The sequence below is a fragment of the Panonychus citri genome, unplaced genomic scaffold, assembly GCF_014898815.1.
Source record: "Panonychus citri isolate SS breed McGregor unplaced genomic scaffold, ASM1489881v1 Contig00001, whole genome shotgun sequence".
In the NCBI taxonomy this organism is placed as follows: domain Eukaryota; kingdom Metazoa; phylum Arthropoda; class Arachnida; order Trombidiformes; family Tetranychidae; genus Panonychus; species Panonychus citri.
In genome coordinates this window covers 1,145,286-1,159,447 of record NW_026515406.1, presented here as the reverse complement: position 1 = coordinate 1,159,447, position 14,162 = coordinate 1,145,286, and the positions used below count along the sequence as shown (strand labels likewise).

Sequence of the window (14,162 nt, the reverse complement as noted above, 5' to 3'; positions counted from 1 at the left end):
GCGAAACAGTTAATTGTTTTGATTTCTTGATGTTTGTTTTTCTGATAATCAAACAATCAAACGGTTAACTTGATAATTGTTGATGGCTTAATCTTAATTGTCAAAGTTAATTGTATTTGTGAAAATTGTATCTTAAAACCACATTAGCTTTTTCCCTTAATCATTAAGATAACTTTTTATACTTGATACAATTAAGTATTCAACCTCAATTATAACAAAACAACAATAGTAACACTTAAGTAATAATAATAACAACAAACAACAAGACGAAACAATTTAAACTAATAACTGGACATCACTTAATTGTGATGGTTAATTTAATCATTTCTTTCCTTGCTTTTATTTTAATTTTGTCCTTCAATTGTTGTCGCTATCATAATTATTATTACATGATAATCAACAATTAACTCGTGCTGATGATCATTCAAAGTGTTTGACAATTAAAAATCAGAAGCAAATTTCAAGATCAAGCCTCAAGTTGATTAACTGGAATATGAATACAATTAAATGATGAGTATAAATCTCTCAGTTTACTTTAATTTTTACTTCATATCCATTGGAAATTAGCTGGATAAAATCAACAATTTAATCTCATTCATCAAGATTAATTCAATTATCTTTGATTAGATTTCAATTGTCACGAAAACTTTTCTCATTGTTGGAAAGTTTTTTTTTTCCTTATTCATGATAAATCATAAGAAAAAATTTTCTTCTCGAGCCTCATGGATTCTCATTACAATCCTGATAATGTGACAATACAAAGGCTCATGTTGCTTGATGAAGTGTCCATTGTGTGGTCAACGTTTCTCAAAAAGTACCGTTACAACACCAAAAGGGTAACATTAGAACTTTTCTCAATTCGAAAGAAAAAATCGACAATCGAAGAGCCGATATTTTGTTTTTCGATCTCTTTTCAAGGTTAACAATTTACTACAATCATTAGAACAATTTATTTTTACTTGCCGAGTCTCGAATTTAATTGGCGATTTTCAGATCAACACGAATTCAAATTCACTAATGATATTATTTAAATCGTTTGATAATATCAGTTGAATGAGAGAGAAAACAAAATATTATTGTTACTAATTAATTAAAGTTTCTATTAAATTGATGATTGAAATATATTATCATTATTCACACTCACGTCAAATTGTCATTAATATTGATTTAATTGTAAACCATTTTGAGATAAATTGTTACCTTTCGCGAATTAAATTACAATCATTTGGTAACCATAAATGATGAGGTGTTAATCAACAATTGATAAATTGCTAATGGTATAAATAATTGTTAACGGTTAATTTTATTTTTTTGATTGTTAACCGTTAATGATATTAATTGATTTTGATTGATGAAATTTTCACAATTAAGTTTCATTTTTATTTTACATTTATGGTCAACATATTAAATTAAATACACTCTTGTTGATTAAACTATTGGACCAGCAATCAATAATTTAGTAATTTCAATTGGTGATAATAACAATAATGATTGATATGGATCTGACTTACGATTGAAACATTGTCCGATTAGTTGTTAATTAAGTTAATTGTGATCTTGAAAAACGTTTTGAATCACTTTCATTTCAATTGACAATTAACTCGCAATCACATTTCAATCAATTCAAGTTTTACCATTGTAACGGTAAAGGAAAATAATACAATTTAATTAACTGTTAATCCAGTTTAACGGATTAACAGTTTAACCATAAACCGGAAATTTAAATTGATTAATGATTGTCCATAAGTGTGATTAGTTAATTGTTGTCTTTCTTATTGTAATCAAATTCAAACAGGTAACAAGTTTTTATTTTTCTTAATCAATCAAATTCAATTAATTCAATTCACTTATTAACTTTGATTACGAACACATTTTGATCTAATTGTTTTGATTAAATTGTCATTTCCTTGAATATTAACTTTCCAATGGTAACAATTTAGTTGTTCAGTTCCTTATGAGTTAATTAATTTACAATAATCAAATCATGTTCAACATCAAATCATTTGATTATCTTTTCCATCATTGAGAATTGATTGTAATCCAATTTACCTGTTAATTGTTATTGATTTTCTTAATCATTTTTGAATAAATATTTTCCTGACTACTTCCATTCACACTAATCACGTAAACAATTAAATGTCTATTATTTAAATGTAATAATTAATATTGATAATTAAGTGTTAGAACGTGATTTAGATACGATTATCTTAAAAAGTATCAACAATTAACTTTTTTAAATTAGATAAATGAATCAAAATCAAGGCTATGTGATTAACTTGATTATTTTATCACAATCATCGTCATCAAGAATAATCATCATTAAATCACAATATTTTGTTGATTGTTGATGATTAAAGTACAACAAAAGTTTTCAGTCTAAATTGTAAATCAACAATTAACTAAAATAGTTTAAATTGTCAATAGTTAACTGGTTGATTGTTAAAGAAAGTAAAAAAAAAATGATAATCATAATAATAATTATATTTTATCAAATTGCTTTGCTAAATTAACTTGAGGTCAGTAAGAGCCAAGGTCAAGATATTGACCAATGTACCATAAATTGAATCGATGATATTTATCATCATCATCTTAATCACCTAATTGATTGTCCTTCAATTAACCTACACACAATTTAAAATTGATAACAATTAGTGTTACTTTTCATTTCAAATTATTCTTTCAAAGTTAATCGATATCGATATTGACCATTCCAAGAAACTGGTCAATATTTTTTCAATTGAATAGGAAAAAAAAGCGGCAAAAGTGTAAACATTAACAACAATTAAGACCTAATCCCAATTACAATTTAATCTAAATTATCTCATTAGACTTATTGTTATCATTTCGACGATTGTTGAGTTAGAAAAAAAGTTTTCGAAAAGTTTTTATAAACAAATCGCTTCGAGGAAATGTCCAGTTTAACTTTCTTCACTTTAGGTGGATGGACATTTATGATGATAGAAACAATTGTCAATATGAAGATGAGAAAGATGATGAAGATAAAGGACACGAAAAGAAAGAGATTGTGAGAGAAGGTAAAAAATAGTTATTCTCAGTTGACCCTCTCAAAGTGACCTCAATCAACGGCGAGAAAATTACTTTGTAAGAATCACAATTAATGAGATGAGTTTGGACATCACAATCAATTTGAAATAAAGTCTCTGTTAATCTTACCAAAAGTGACCAGACTTTGATGGTCAATCCAATTATTATTCATTATAAGTTTGAACTGACTAAAACAACTCATCAATACACTAAAAAAAGGGTAATTAAATGTTGTAATTAAAAAGCAACATAAAAGGGTTGAATAGGTTAATCCACCTGAGGGAAGATTAGTAAATCCTGTTGAAGGGAAAGTACTTGAATCTAAATGTTAATTAACAAATGAGGTGAGTTAGTAGTCGATGGCTACTTACCCCTTACAGGTTAATGATGATAATTAAATAGTAATCAAGACTTGACAAACTCCTCCTAATGTTTCATTCACTTGTCTTTCATTACAGTTTCTTACCTACAGCTTGACCCATATTCAACTTAACTGGACACAAGTTTTATCCTCTTTCGTTTCTTTCTGTCTTTTCAATATTTTCCTTTCGCACTTGAATTAAATTTTACTTTCTCTTTTTTCGCATTCTTATTCATCTTCATCTTCTTCTTCTTTATCTTCTTACCTTGACAAAAGTGCTTCGACATTGGTTCAAACAAACGAACGCCTTCAAAAACAATCGCACGTCCAGAAAAGTTTTCAGATCAGTATAAAAACTCACAACTCGATTTCATGATAAGCTCATTGTTCAGTGAAGTTCAATTGGAACAGTTTAAATTGTGTCCACTTATATTCAACTAATAATAAAAAGTTTTTCTTTCAGTGACAAAATTAACCATAACCATCAACAATGATTAAGGTACATTTCCAAATCTTATTTACATATAAATCTAGTGATACTTTATCTCGGATAAACTAAAGATAAAGCTGATAATCAATCGATCCATTTGTTAATTGTTTCACCTTCTTCCCCTACAGAGTTTAATTATCCTCGGCTGTTTAACAGTTTGTACAATTTCATCTCCAGCATACTATGGATACTCTGGTCCTTCATCAAGATACTCACACATCCCAAAAGCAGCTTACGCCATTCCCGCTCCGTCTTATGCATCACCGAAAGCTTCTTATGCCGAACCTCTTTATGTAAGTAAACATAATCCTTTTCATAATCTCCATCATGAAACCGATAATCCCCAGAAACACTCTTGATCAATCCTTAATCTGCTCCCTTTCGATTCGTATCCTTTTCTTAGGAGCACAAACCTCAACCCTACAGTTTTGGCTATGACATAAACGATGGCTATGGAAACAAGAACCATAAACAAGAAGAAGGTAATATTGAACTTGGATAAGATTTTCCCTTATTCTTATTCTTATTTCGTTTATTTTTCTAAGGTGACGAATATGGTGCTAAACGAGGTTCTTATGGATACACTGATGCCCATGGAATTTATCGTAAAGTTGACTATGTCGCCGATAAACACGGTTTCCGTGCTACCGTTTCAACAAACGAACCTGGAACTGCACCAAAAGATCCAGCTGATGTCAAGATGATCGTCAAAGAATCACCACCAAGTCATTCAGTTTACGCTGCTCCAGCTTATCTTAGACCTTCATATGCTCCAGCTTACGATCATCCAAAACCTTCAGGTTACTCATCAAGACCTGAATATGGAAATTATCATGCAAGTCCTTATGGTCCACGACGACACTATTGATCTATTCATAGACAATTAGCTTCATTCACAACGATTAATATTAAATCTGTTACTCGTCTTCCCTTTTCCTGATGGTTATCATTTTTGTATCAATATAAATGAAAAAAATACTGCCCATTAACTGATTAATCAATTAATTAATCACTTTAGATTTGTAGTTAATTGTAATATTATCAATATAAATATCGTTTCTACTTTAAATTACTTCAATATTTTCGTCATTTATTTCCAATGAAAAGACAAAAGAAAAAGATTTAGATTTAGATTTCGAATTGATTGGAAAATGAACATTCAACTAATTAGCTTTTACTTAGAGCAATAAATTCAATATAATTCTAGAATTTTTAAATCATTTTCTCATCTCATATCATCGTAACTTTCGTAACTTATTACCGTTATTCTCTAATGAAGATCGATTCCATAAAAAATCGATCGAAATTTTCAATTTATTATTAATAAAATTATATTACAAAGAGAAGATGAAAATTTGTAATCTCTATAATTTATATTTAGTGATAATGGTAGAAAATCGTTAAATTGATTGTTGATTAGAGCTCGATATTCATTCAGTTGGGTGGACATTCTGAATGGACAATAGACTTTGTCTCTCAAAATCAGATCATATATTTCAAACTGTCGAGGAAGATCACAAATTAGCAATAGAAACTCATGTCTTATATTTGGTTCAAGTTAATTTGTGTATTTGGATTTTCAGTCCAATTATTCATGATAACCAACGAATACCTAAAGTTCAGAGTCGTTAATGTCACATCTTTTGAAGATACAAAAATTGTCGAGTTACCAGTGATCGATGTGAGAATACCATTAACATCGTTTATCAACACTACTGAATTATGTCTTCGACATCCTGAAGGAATGAAAAATCTACCTGAGAATGACGATGAAACTATGGATAATGATTTGAAGAAAATTGGTAAATGTTCAAAGTCAACATTGGAACTTTTACAATTTGGATCATATTTAAACGATTTCCTTACATTTTCTGATATCGTCGATCAGTTTTCGTTGGACAAGATCCAATATAATATAACATGGAACTACATCATTCCAACTAATGACAGTTCTGTAGAGAAACTGTGTAACTCGACCATCTATTTAAATGCTGATTCAGTTTACCTTCGATTGATTTGTAAAAATAATCGGAATCAACTATTGAATACCGTTAAAATGAACTTATTCAAAACGCTGTATATTCAACGATAAATCTGACTATTCCTTCACCTTTTGGACTGAGATTCAGTTCACATGAAAAGTTTCCAAGCACTTCGATTGGTGATTATATCGAGATAGATGAAGAAAGTTCAGTTCAGAGGATTAAATACTCGAAAAGCGTAGTCACCTCACTCGAATATCCATATGAAACAAACTGTCGTGATTATGACAGGACGAAAACGTTACAAAGTTGTATCAACGAAGAGACAATAAAATCAGGCTATTTAAATGGCTTCTTATTGCAACAATGGTCAAAGTTTCAAGAATTTAAAGATTACAAATTCAATTTTGTTCACGAAGAAAAAGTTTACCAAGATTGTTTGAAAACAGTTCGACAACCTGAATGTCATCACATAACATATTCACTCAGTTTACAAGGAATTAAGTATAATACTAACGACAAGCTCTCGAAAAATGAAAATTCTCATTATTTCTATCTGATAGCTCCATCAGAATCTGTTCGTTACATTGTCACTCATTCCTTGTTAACATTGGGTGAATATCTCATGCTTATCGGCAGTATATTAGGTACATGGACTGCGATCTGTATTCTTGGTATATCGTTGAGCAAATTAAGATGGATGGTCAGGGAAGGAAAACTGTGACAATCGGCAATGGCGATGACCACCAAATTCAACCCACCGAAAGGGTAACATGAAACCTCCAACAGATGAAACCAAAGGAATCACTCGAACTCGAATATGTAAACTGAAATCTTTTTTTTCCACTAAAATCAATCGATAAATATTATCAATAGAATCAATCATCTGAATACTTCTTGATTGGAGTTGAAGCTCTTAATAAACAACAGTTCCAATTGAATATTTGTATTAGTTAATTTCAAGAGAATGAAGATCAATAATATTGTTAATTATTTCGTAACAAAAGTTAACTCTAGTCTCTGATGATTCGTTAACTTTTATGATTAACAATCTTCATGCTTATCGATTTCAATTGTTCTGAATCTCATCCCCTGGTTTGATTGATATTGATAACAGAATCAAAGTCATTTGTTACAATTGTTTTTCAATTCTTATCTGATTGAAAATCAATGTTAATACTCAAAATTGACAACCTTGGGATAGTAAATTGAAAATTTAATAGGAAATTAGATAAACCAAATCGTTTCAGTTAATTTTTATGACAATTAACACGGATAAAAAGTCGCTCCACCAATACTTCCAACTACGTTTCGTGGTGATTTGTCAGCACAGAATTTTTTACTCGACGAAAGACTGATAATAATAAAAGAAGAAGATATATATTAATGAATAATTCTAGTTAATTACTATAATAAACTACTTACATTGATATTGTAGTTTGAGTAATTGTTGCAGTATCGAAATTAATATCAGCAACAGCTCCATAAATCTCACCTAAGTCTTGCCATTCAAGAACAATGTAATCAATTTGATCAAAAGGCATATCGGTTTTGATATCAAATTGATACTTTGAATTTGCTTTGAATTGGAATCTAAATTAGATTCGAAAACGGTTAACAATTAAAACAGTTAACAATTAAAGTGATTGTAATAGATACTCACGATGGTGATAAATCAACTCCATCTCCTACTCCTTCATAATTATTAACCTTTTTCAACATAAGTAAAGTAATCGGCATTGGTTTAGGCTGATAGTCCATTGGTCCAGTTATGAATTCAACATGATATGAATGTTGAATACCATCTAACAATTAGTTTGAACAATTAGTAGAGCCAATTAACAATTAATTTCACTCTTACCTCTTTCATAATCTGCTGGTCGGTCTAATTCAGCATCCATTGATTGAGTTGAAACAATCAAACAAGTTACAATCGTAAACAATATTGATGAAAACATTTTCATTTCTTTTTTTCACTTTTAATTGCTGATGAGTTGTTACTTGTTGAAATTAATCAATTTATAATAAAGACAATCAAGGGATATCAAGTTTAGCGTTCAGGTGCAACTAATTACAATCAAATTAAACTTGTAATCAACAATTGATTTGCTCCAAAGTTAATACGTCTGAATAAGCTATTGTAATGTTATCAATTGTTGTAAATACAATTGAAATTATCGTATTAATTGTGATTATATTATCATAACCGATTCATTGGAAAAATATTATCATAATTTGATATCTTCCCTTCAGATCTAAGATTTATGCTTAAAATTATACGATTGTTATGAATAACGGGAGAACTTGAAATGAAAATTCAATTTGCAGATTTAAATTTTATTTATTGAAACATTTTCGAGTTAATTGTGAGCACAATTAAAGATCCTTAGAGGAGCAATTTAACATGGCCAGAAAATTGCAGAACCCATTCCACCCATTACGAAAGATTCGTACTCTTTGTTTGTACAGAATAGCTTACGTGAAGGTTTCCTAAGAATTGCGAAAACAATTCAATCAATTAGATAATTAATCAGGTTAATTGTTAGCTCGTATTCGAGTTTCTTACATTGAAGGTGTAGTTTCAGTGATTTTTCCAGTTTCGAAGACAACTGAATCATTTCCTTCTTCGGCATCAGCCAAAATGACCCATTCGATTGAAAAAAGATCAATTTGATTAAAAGGCATATCAGATTCGAAATCGAATTGATACTTGGTATTGGCCTTAAACTGGAATCTAAATTAAATGAAGAGACAAAAAGTTACCCGATAATCAATCAACATGATTATTGGTACTTACGATGATGATAATTGAGCAAAGTCTCCTGATTGTCCTAAATTGGGAATTTCTTTCAACAAAACCAAACTAAGTGACACTGGTACAGGGTCTTTTTCCATGGGTCCAGTCCTCAATTCAACGGTATATGAATGTCTGATTCCGTCTTAATAGCAGAGAGTTAATTAGTTGATTATCATCGTAACAATTTAAATTATGTTTACCTTTTTGATATTCTGTTTGTATGGCCCCACCAAATAATAACTGTGTTGAAACAATTAAAGTAATCACAAACAATGAATACATTTTCAATAATATTAACGACTCGGTGAAGTTAATCAAAGCAAAAGGTATTGATAATTTAACAATTAACTCTAAGGACTATTTATATTAGTAGTTGACTTAAACTCTAGGATCTAATAGAACTGAAACTTTTCAATCAGGTGCAATTAGAAACAATTATTTTGCCCGGGCAACAATTAACTAGTGACAATTATCCTTTGTCATTCGATTGTTCAATCAATCAAACTTAATGATCCTTTTACAAATCAACAAAATTATCTAATAATTTGATTGATTAATGTCATAACTATCATCAATTTATCACATGAAATGAAATCAATCTCAACAATGAAACAATTTGTTTGAATAAAATTTGTATAAAAATTTAATATCTTGTGTTTTTTGATTGCTTTGAATTTTGTACTTTAAAAAAGGTTACAAGATAATTAACAGTCCAAAGAAATGATTATTATTTAAATAGACACAATTTGATTTAGATGTATAAATCATTTCAAATGCATAGATAAATTGTATAACTGATTAATTGAGATTTTTATAAACACAGATGAAAAGTCGGGAATTAAAATGAGTCTTGAGGTGGATGAAATCTTATCAATATGAAATCAACAGGTAAATCTTGTTGAGTTTGCCAACTGAACACTTTAGTGGCCCGTTTATGTTGAACATTAATATTATTTGATCTAATTGTTAATCGTCAAGCAAGATTATTCCTTCTTGAGTCGTTCATTGTTCATCCTCTGTTTTGGTTTAATTAAGTCGACTAAATTGTTGAATGGTCCCAAGATGAATAAATAAAAGACAAATCCACTTGCAATAGAAAGGAAAACCGTTAAGAATAAGTGACAAATCTAAAAAGGTAAGAGAAAAATAATATTGATTAGAATGAGCAAGAAATTTAAATTGTCCATCGTCTCTGTAATATTTACCCATTCTTGAGTTGTTAGAACTGGCCATTTGTGTTGACTGTAGTACCAGATCAAAACAGGAATATGAATACAATACGTCGATTTGAATATAACTGTTGCAATGTGAATTATTTTATATTGACTTGGTTCTAGTTTGTATTTTTCACAATTATTGGTTGGTTGCGATTGATTAACCTTTTGTGTAGTTTCAGTTGATTTGATGATACCATTAGAATGGAGAGTATCTTCATTACATGGAGTTGAATTGTTATTGTTATTATTATTAGTTATCTCGGATGATTTGGAAGATTCTGTTCCAAAATATTGTCGGAATTCATCTGCATGACCGAGAACCAGAACAAAATAGAAAAGTCCAGTGAGCAAACGGTAAATAACAACATAAATCGAAGCAAATAATCGAGACTCATATGAGCTTAAGGATGATGACCATATATATGGATAAAATATCATTGCAATTCCATAAAAGTAAAGGCTACGTTTTACTTTTGATGAATTGTCGTCGAAAAACTGGAAAATAGAAAAAGAAATCACCTTTATTCACTGATCTTGACAGTAGAATGTTATGGAAATGGTTTACCTTTGTAAATTTGAATAAAGATGGATTCATGATGACATATACAATCATGGGTGTACTGAGATAAAGCCATAGGTGCATTTCTGATGGTAAATATACCAATTCAGCCCATTTTGCTAAAATACTTGAGAGGAGAAACCAAAAGTTAAAACAAGTAGATTTAAAGTGAGAAATTAATGTAAACATGATTGTGAAATGGTTACCTTGGATGAAAGCCTCGGGCAAGTGGATGAGGAGACAAATCATTCATGTAAAATACTCGAGCAACGTAAGCTAACCCACCAAAACAAACCATCATGTTCAAAGTTAATGCAAGTCTAGGTGATCGTTTGAAAAGCCAAACCAAACCAGCGAGAAAGAAAATAAGTTGATATTCAGCTGCGACTGACCATGAATGAGCATTACACTGAATAGAAAAAGTTTCAAATAAATTGTGATTAAAGTTGATAAATGATTTTCTCGTAATCAATTTGTAGCAGAAAAAAAAATAATGATAATTAGTTAAACTTGGAAAACATACAACTTTATCTATATTACCAAGATAATTTTGGTAGAAGAGGAGATTCGCTAGATATGTTCTAGAACAAACTTCAGCTTTTCTTTCAGCAATCAATGAGGCAAAAGGTCCATAGGAAAACAATGGTGTAACTATTTCCGCCATGATCATTATACAGAAAAGTGAATTGAGTCTAATGAACAAAAAAAAAAGAGGAAATAACATGAAAAACAAATGACAATTATTCAAAAATTAATTGTTAATCACTGAGAACAGTGATGGTCAGTGATCATTTACATGTCTTACATTAACATCTTCCAGAAGATGATACTGAAGATACGCCAAATTGGTGTTTTAGGTGTAATTTTTTTCCAAAGTTCCAATGATTTGTTGAATCCGCTGAAAGAAATTGTGACAAACAAGAAAATTAAAATTTGCTCCATTGTGACAAACAAAAAGATTTGATAATAATGATACATTGATTCAATTTTCTTCATCTCTTATTTGTATATTTCTCAGGAAAGGAAAAAGGATATCATGTAATCATCATGATATCATAAGCTACAAGTGCATCATGTTTACACAATCAATTCCCAACGATAACAGGTAACACAAAATGTAACTGATATTACAAAAGTTTTAGCAATAATCCGTTGAGTATATGCTGAAGTGGCTATTTTACTCATTTGAGAGATCTCCTGATTCTTGGAGAGAATTGAAATCAATGGAAAGGATAACGATCGGAATATAATTATTTATCTCCATCAAGAAAAAGGTTAAAGGGTTACAAGGGATAAGATAAAACTTACGCATAAGCAAAAAGACCATCCATGAACCATTCACCGAATAAATTTCGAATCAGTTGACTGTCTCTGTATCGGACAAACGGATTACCAATGGCTTTTTAGGTGAACAAATGTTGATAGATGTTAATTGTTGAATGGATGAAAGGATGAACAAGAAGATGATTAGTTGATTTATAATTTTCATTGTGGAAAACAGGTAAACTTATTTACCATAAAGGGTAACGGCATTGGTCATCATTGGCCAAACGACTGCGTGAAAATGTAAAACAACAAAATGTTGAGTTAAAGTGAATTTTGATAATGTTGGACATTTAATCATTTCCTTATCCGGTTCTATCAGTTTTTTCCAATTATTTACAATTGAGAAACTATGAATCCATTGATTGGTATCACTGTTATCAATTGATTGTTGTTTACTCTTTTTCTCAGAGTTGTTATCATGGTGACCATGGGTTGAGATGTCCTTCCATGTTGCATAGGCAACAAGGGAGACAAATGCACTTAACAAGAGGCTGAAATTAAATACAGTTAATCAGTCAATTAAAATTATCTCTCTTAATTATTAATTGTCCACAAAATGTATAATATAACACAACTTACAAGCTGATCTTTTGGGAAGACGGAGCAGCCCAGAACTTTTCACTGAACGATTTAGAGATCTGACAAGTATCAACTCTTAATACACTCCATGAATATGGTTCCAAAGCTGATTAAAAAACAGAATTTTAAAGATAAATCAGCTAATTGTTACGATATAATTATATTCATTGGGGGAAACAATAGAAACTTTCCAAATTTCCATGGTAATCAACAGAATTTCAAATTGTGGAATTTGATGGAAAAGATTTACCTTTGTTTAAGATGATCTTCAGATCAGTTTGAGAGCAACTTGAGGGTATACAAAATCCTATTCTCAGTGAATATCCTTCATCATAATCCAACAATATCTTACTAGATGTAAACAAATCCGCGGCGGTTCCAGGATTAGGGGGATTAGGAACAACTGAGGTGAGACAATGTTGACCAACCTCTTTATATCCCGAGAAATTAATCCAGTCGATTTGTAAACATTGGTCAAAATTTCCCATATCAACATAACCAAAACCAGTTAAATCAATAGGAGCTCGACCGGAAGCATCCAACACTTAAAATTGTTTAATAACATGGAAAGTAATTAATACACATTATTATTAAAGAAATTGTTGGTTACGAGAATGATTTAACTTACTTTTGAAAGCCCATGGACTACCATTTTCAAGAGATCGATTTAAATTGATTAAACTGTCGATACATTTAGAGGTGACTTGATTGATGTGCAATTGATCAACATCGGAATCAATGTAATTATACAAAATTTGAGTGAATCCAGACCTTGTGAGAATCGCTTGTTTCCTATTGAAATCAATTGTTCTGTTCAATGAATGAGTTGATGAACTTATATTACCAGGTAATGACCAAGAGTAACAACAATTAATAAAAGTAAACAAGTAAAGGGTTAACAAAAGGCTCCTTGTAATCCCTAACCAGAGATTACCAAAGGTTGACAGGAACAGGAACATAATTGCCTTGGACACTGACGATTGTGACAATTACAGAATTAAACTCAAATGGGAACAAATTGTTTGAGCAAAAACAAAACTATCAGACGAGTGAGAGTGAGAGAGAGAGAGAGAGTGAGAAAAAGATAATACAACAGATATAAGATTAAGTGAGAAATCACATAGAAACTGGTTGTTGGATTTTCCTTAAAAAAAAGAGATACTAACAGAATGATGTTCCAATTTACCAATGAGCCATTCTAATTGCTCCAGGGGCTGATAATTAACGATTCATGGTGATGACGATGTTGGAAAAATGGAAGAGAAGAAGAAGAAAAAGATGATGATGGTGAAGAAAATCAAATGAAATCAGTTAGTTCAAAACACTTACAAGGTTAATTATTGGAATTATTACTCAATCGTTTTCTTTTCTTCCTTTTGGAACAATTTTCTTTTTCCATCAAGGGTTTTCTCCATATTTCATAAATTCTTCTCAATTTATGATCAACCCCTTTTCTTTAATTTGTTTACTAGTTTTTAATTGTTGTTCTTTTTTTTAATTGTCGAATTGTTTCAATTAATTTCTTTTTTTTTTGTTCGTCGCTTAATTTTCGGGGTTAATGATTCTTTCGTTTTTGTCAACCATCTTTGAGAATTTGTTCTTCTATTGTGTTGTCAGTCTCTCTTTTTTAGTATTTGAGCCTCTCTTCATCTCTGTTTATGATTATTGTCTTTTCGATAATTGTATCAACATTTCTAATTGTTGTCCATCATAATCATTAATTTAATCATCTCTGTTTCTATGTGAGTTTGTTTTTTAATTGTCTACGTGCTTATTGGTTTCATCTGATTGTCTTAACTTGTCTTT

At 30.2% G+C, this 14,162-nt stretch overlaps 3 protein-coding genes across 4 annotated transcripts; 1 reads left to right on the top strand and 2 right to left on the bottom strand.

The window, feature by feature from the left end:
• The first annotated feature begins 3,749 nt into the window (after nucleotides 1-3,749).
• Nucleotides 3,750-4,965, top strand: LOC128397635 (cuticle protein 16.8-like). Its single transcript, XM_053358732.1, has 4 exons — nucleotides 3,750-3,905; nucleotides 4,025-4,189; nucleotides 4,300-4,378; nucleotides 4,442-4,965. The coding sequence occupies exons 1-4, from the start codon at nucleotides 3,897-3,899 to the stop codon at nucleotides 4,762-4,764; spliced, it is 576 nt and encodes a 191-aa protein (XP_053214707.1). The 5' UTR covers nucleotides 3,750-3,896; the 3' UTR covers nucleotides 4,765-4,965.
• A 2,108-nt stretch (nucleotides 4,966-7,073) lies between these two features.
• On the bottom strand, nucleotides 7,074-7,946 carry LOC128396747 (uncharacterized). The gene is made up of 4 exons (XM_053357357.1): nucleotides 7,740-7,946; nucleotides 7,542-7,683; nucleotides 7,304-7,471; nucleotides 7,074-7,232 (listed from the first exon to the last, which is right to left on the bottom strand). Exons 1-4 carry the CDS (start codon nucleotides 7,840-7,842, stop codon nucleotides 7,145-7,147), a joined length of 501 nt encoding a protein of 166 aa, XP_053213332.1. The 5' UTR covers nucleotides 7,843-7,946; the 3' UTR covers nucleotides 7,074-7,144.
• A 248-nt stretch (nucleotides 7,947-8,194) lies between these two features.
• On the bottom strand, nucleotides 8,195-13,756 carry LOC128386084 (uncharacterized). 2 transcript variants are annotated; one of them, XM_053345062.1, is made up of 16 exons: nucleotides 13,686-13,756; nucleotides 13,523-13,570; nucleotides 12,985-13,394; nucleotides 12,607-12,900; nucleotides 12,357-12,462; nucleotides 11,967-12,268; nucleotides 11,760-11,850; nucleotides 11,257-11,349; nucleotides 10,975-11,143; nucleotides 10,658-10,860; nucleotides 10,458-10,578; nucleotides 9,881-10,387; nucleotides 8,876-9,802; nucleotides 8,676-8,817; nucleotides 8,445-8,612; nucleotides 8,195-8,368 (listed from the first exon to the last, which is right to left on the bottom strand). In XM_053345062.1, the coding sequence occupies exons 3-13, from the start codon at nucleotides 13,313-13,315 to the stop codon at nucleotides 9,659-9,661; spliced, it is 2,361 nt and encodes a 786-aa protein (XP_053201037.1). In that variant the 5' UTR covers nucleotides 13,316-13,394; nucleotides 13,523-13,570; nucleotides 13,686-13,756; the 3' UTR covers nucleotides 8,195-8,368; nucleotides 8,445-8,612; nucleotides 8,676-8,817; nucleotides 8,876-9,658. The 2 variants fall into 2 exon arrangements, with proteins under 2 accessions (XP_053201037.1, XP_053201029.1); XM_053345054.1 differs by having other exon boundaries at nucleotides 13,523-13,712.
• Nucleotides 13,757-14,162: the final 406 nt, after the last annotated feature.

Coding starts and splice junctions, on each gene's coding strand:
- LOC128396747 (XM_053357357.1), bottom strand. CDS start 7,842: ATGAAAATGTTTTCATCAATATTGTTTACGATTGTAACTTGTTTGATT. Junction 7,684..7,739: donor ACCAGCAGATTATGAAAGAG/GTAAGAGTGAAA, acceptor ACTAATTGTTAG/ATGGTATTCAACATTCATAT. Junction 7,472..7,541: donor GGAGTTGATTTATCACCATC/GTGAGTATCTAT, acceptor AATCTAATTTAG/ATTCCAATTCAAAGCAAATT.
- LOC128397635 (XM_053358732.1), top strand. Junction 4,190..4,299: donor CTTATGCCGAACCTCTTTAT/GTAAGTAAACAT, acceptor TCCTTTTCTTAG/GAGCACAAACCTCAACCCTA. Junction 4,379..4,441: donor GAACCATAAACAAGAAGAAG/GTAATATTGAAC, acceptor TATTTTTCTAAG/GTGACGAATATGGTGCTAAA.
- LOC128386084 (XM_053345062.1), bottom strand. CDS start 13,315: ATGTTCCTGTTCCTGTCAACCTTTGGTAATCTCTGGTTAGGGATTACA. Junction 12,463..12,606: donor GAAGATCATCTTAAACAAAG/GTAAATCTTTTC, acceptor TTTTTTAATCAG/CTTTGGAACCATATTCATGG. Junction 12,269..12,356: donor TCTTCCCAAAAGATCAGCTT/GTAAGTTGTGTT, acceptor ATTTAATTTCAG/CCTCTTGTTAAGTGCATTTG.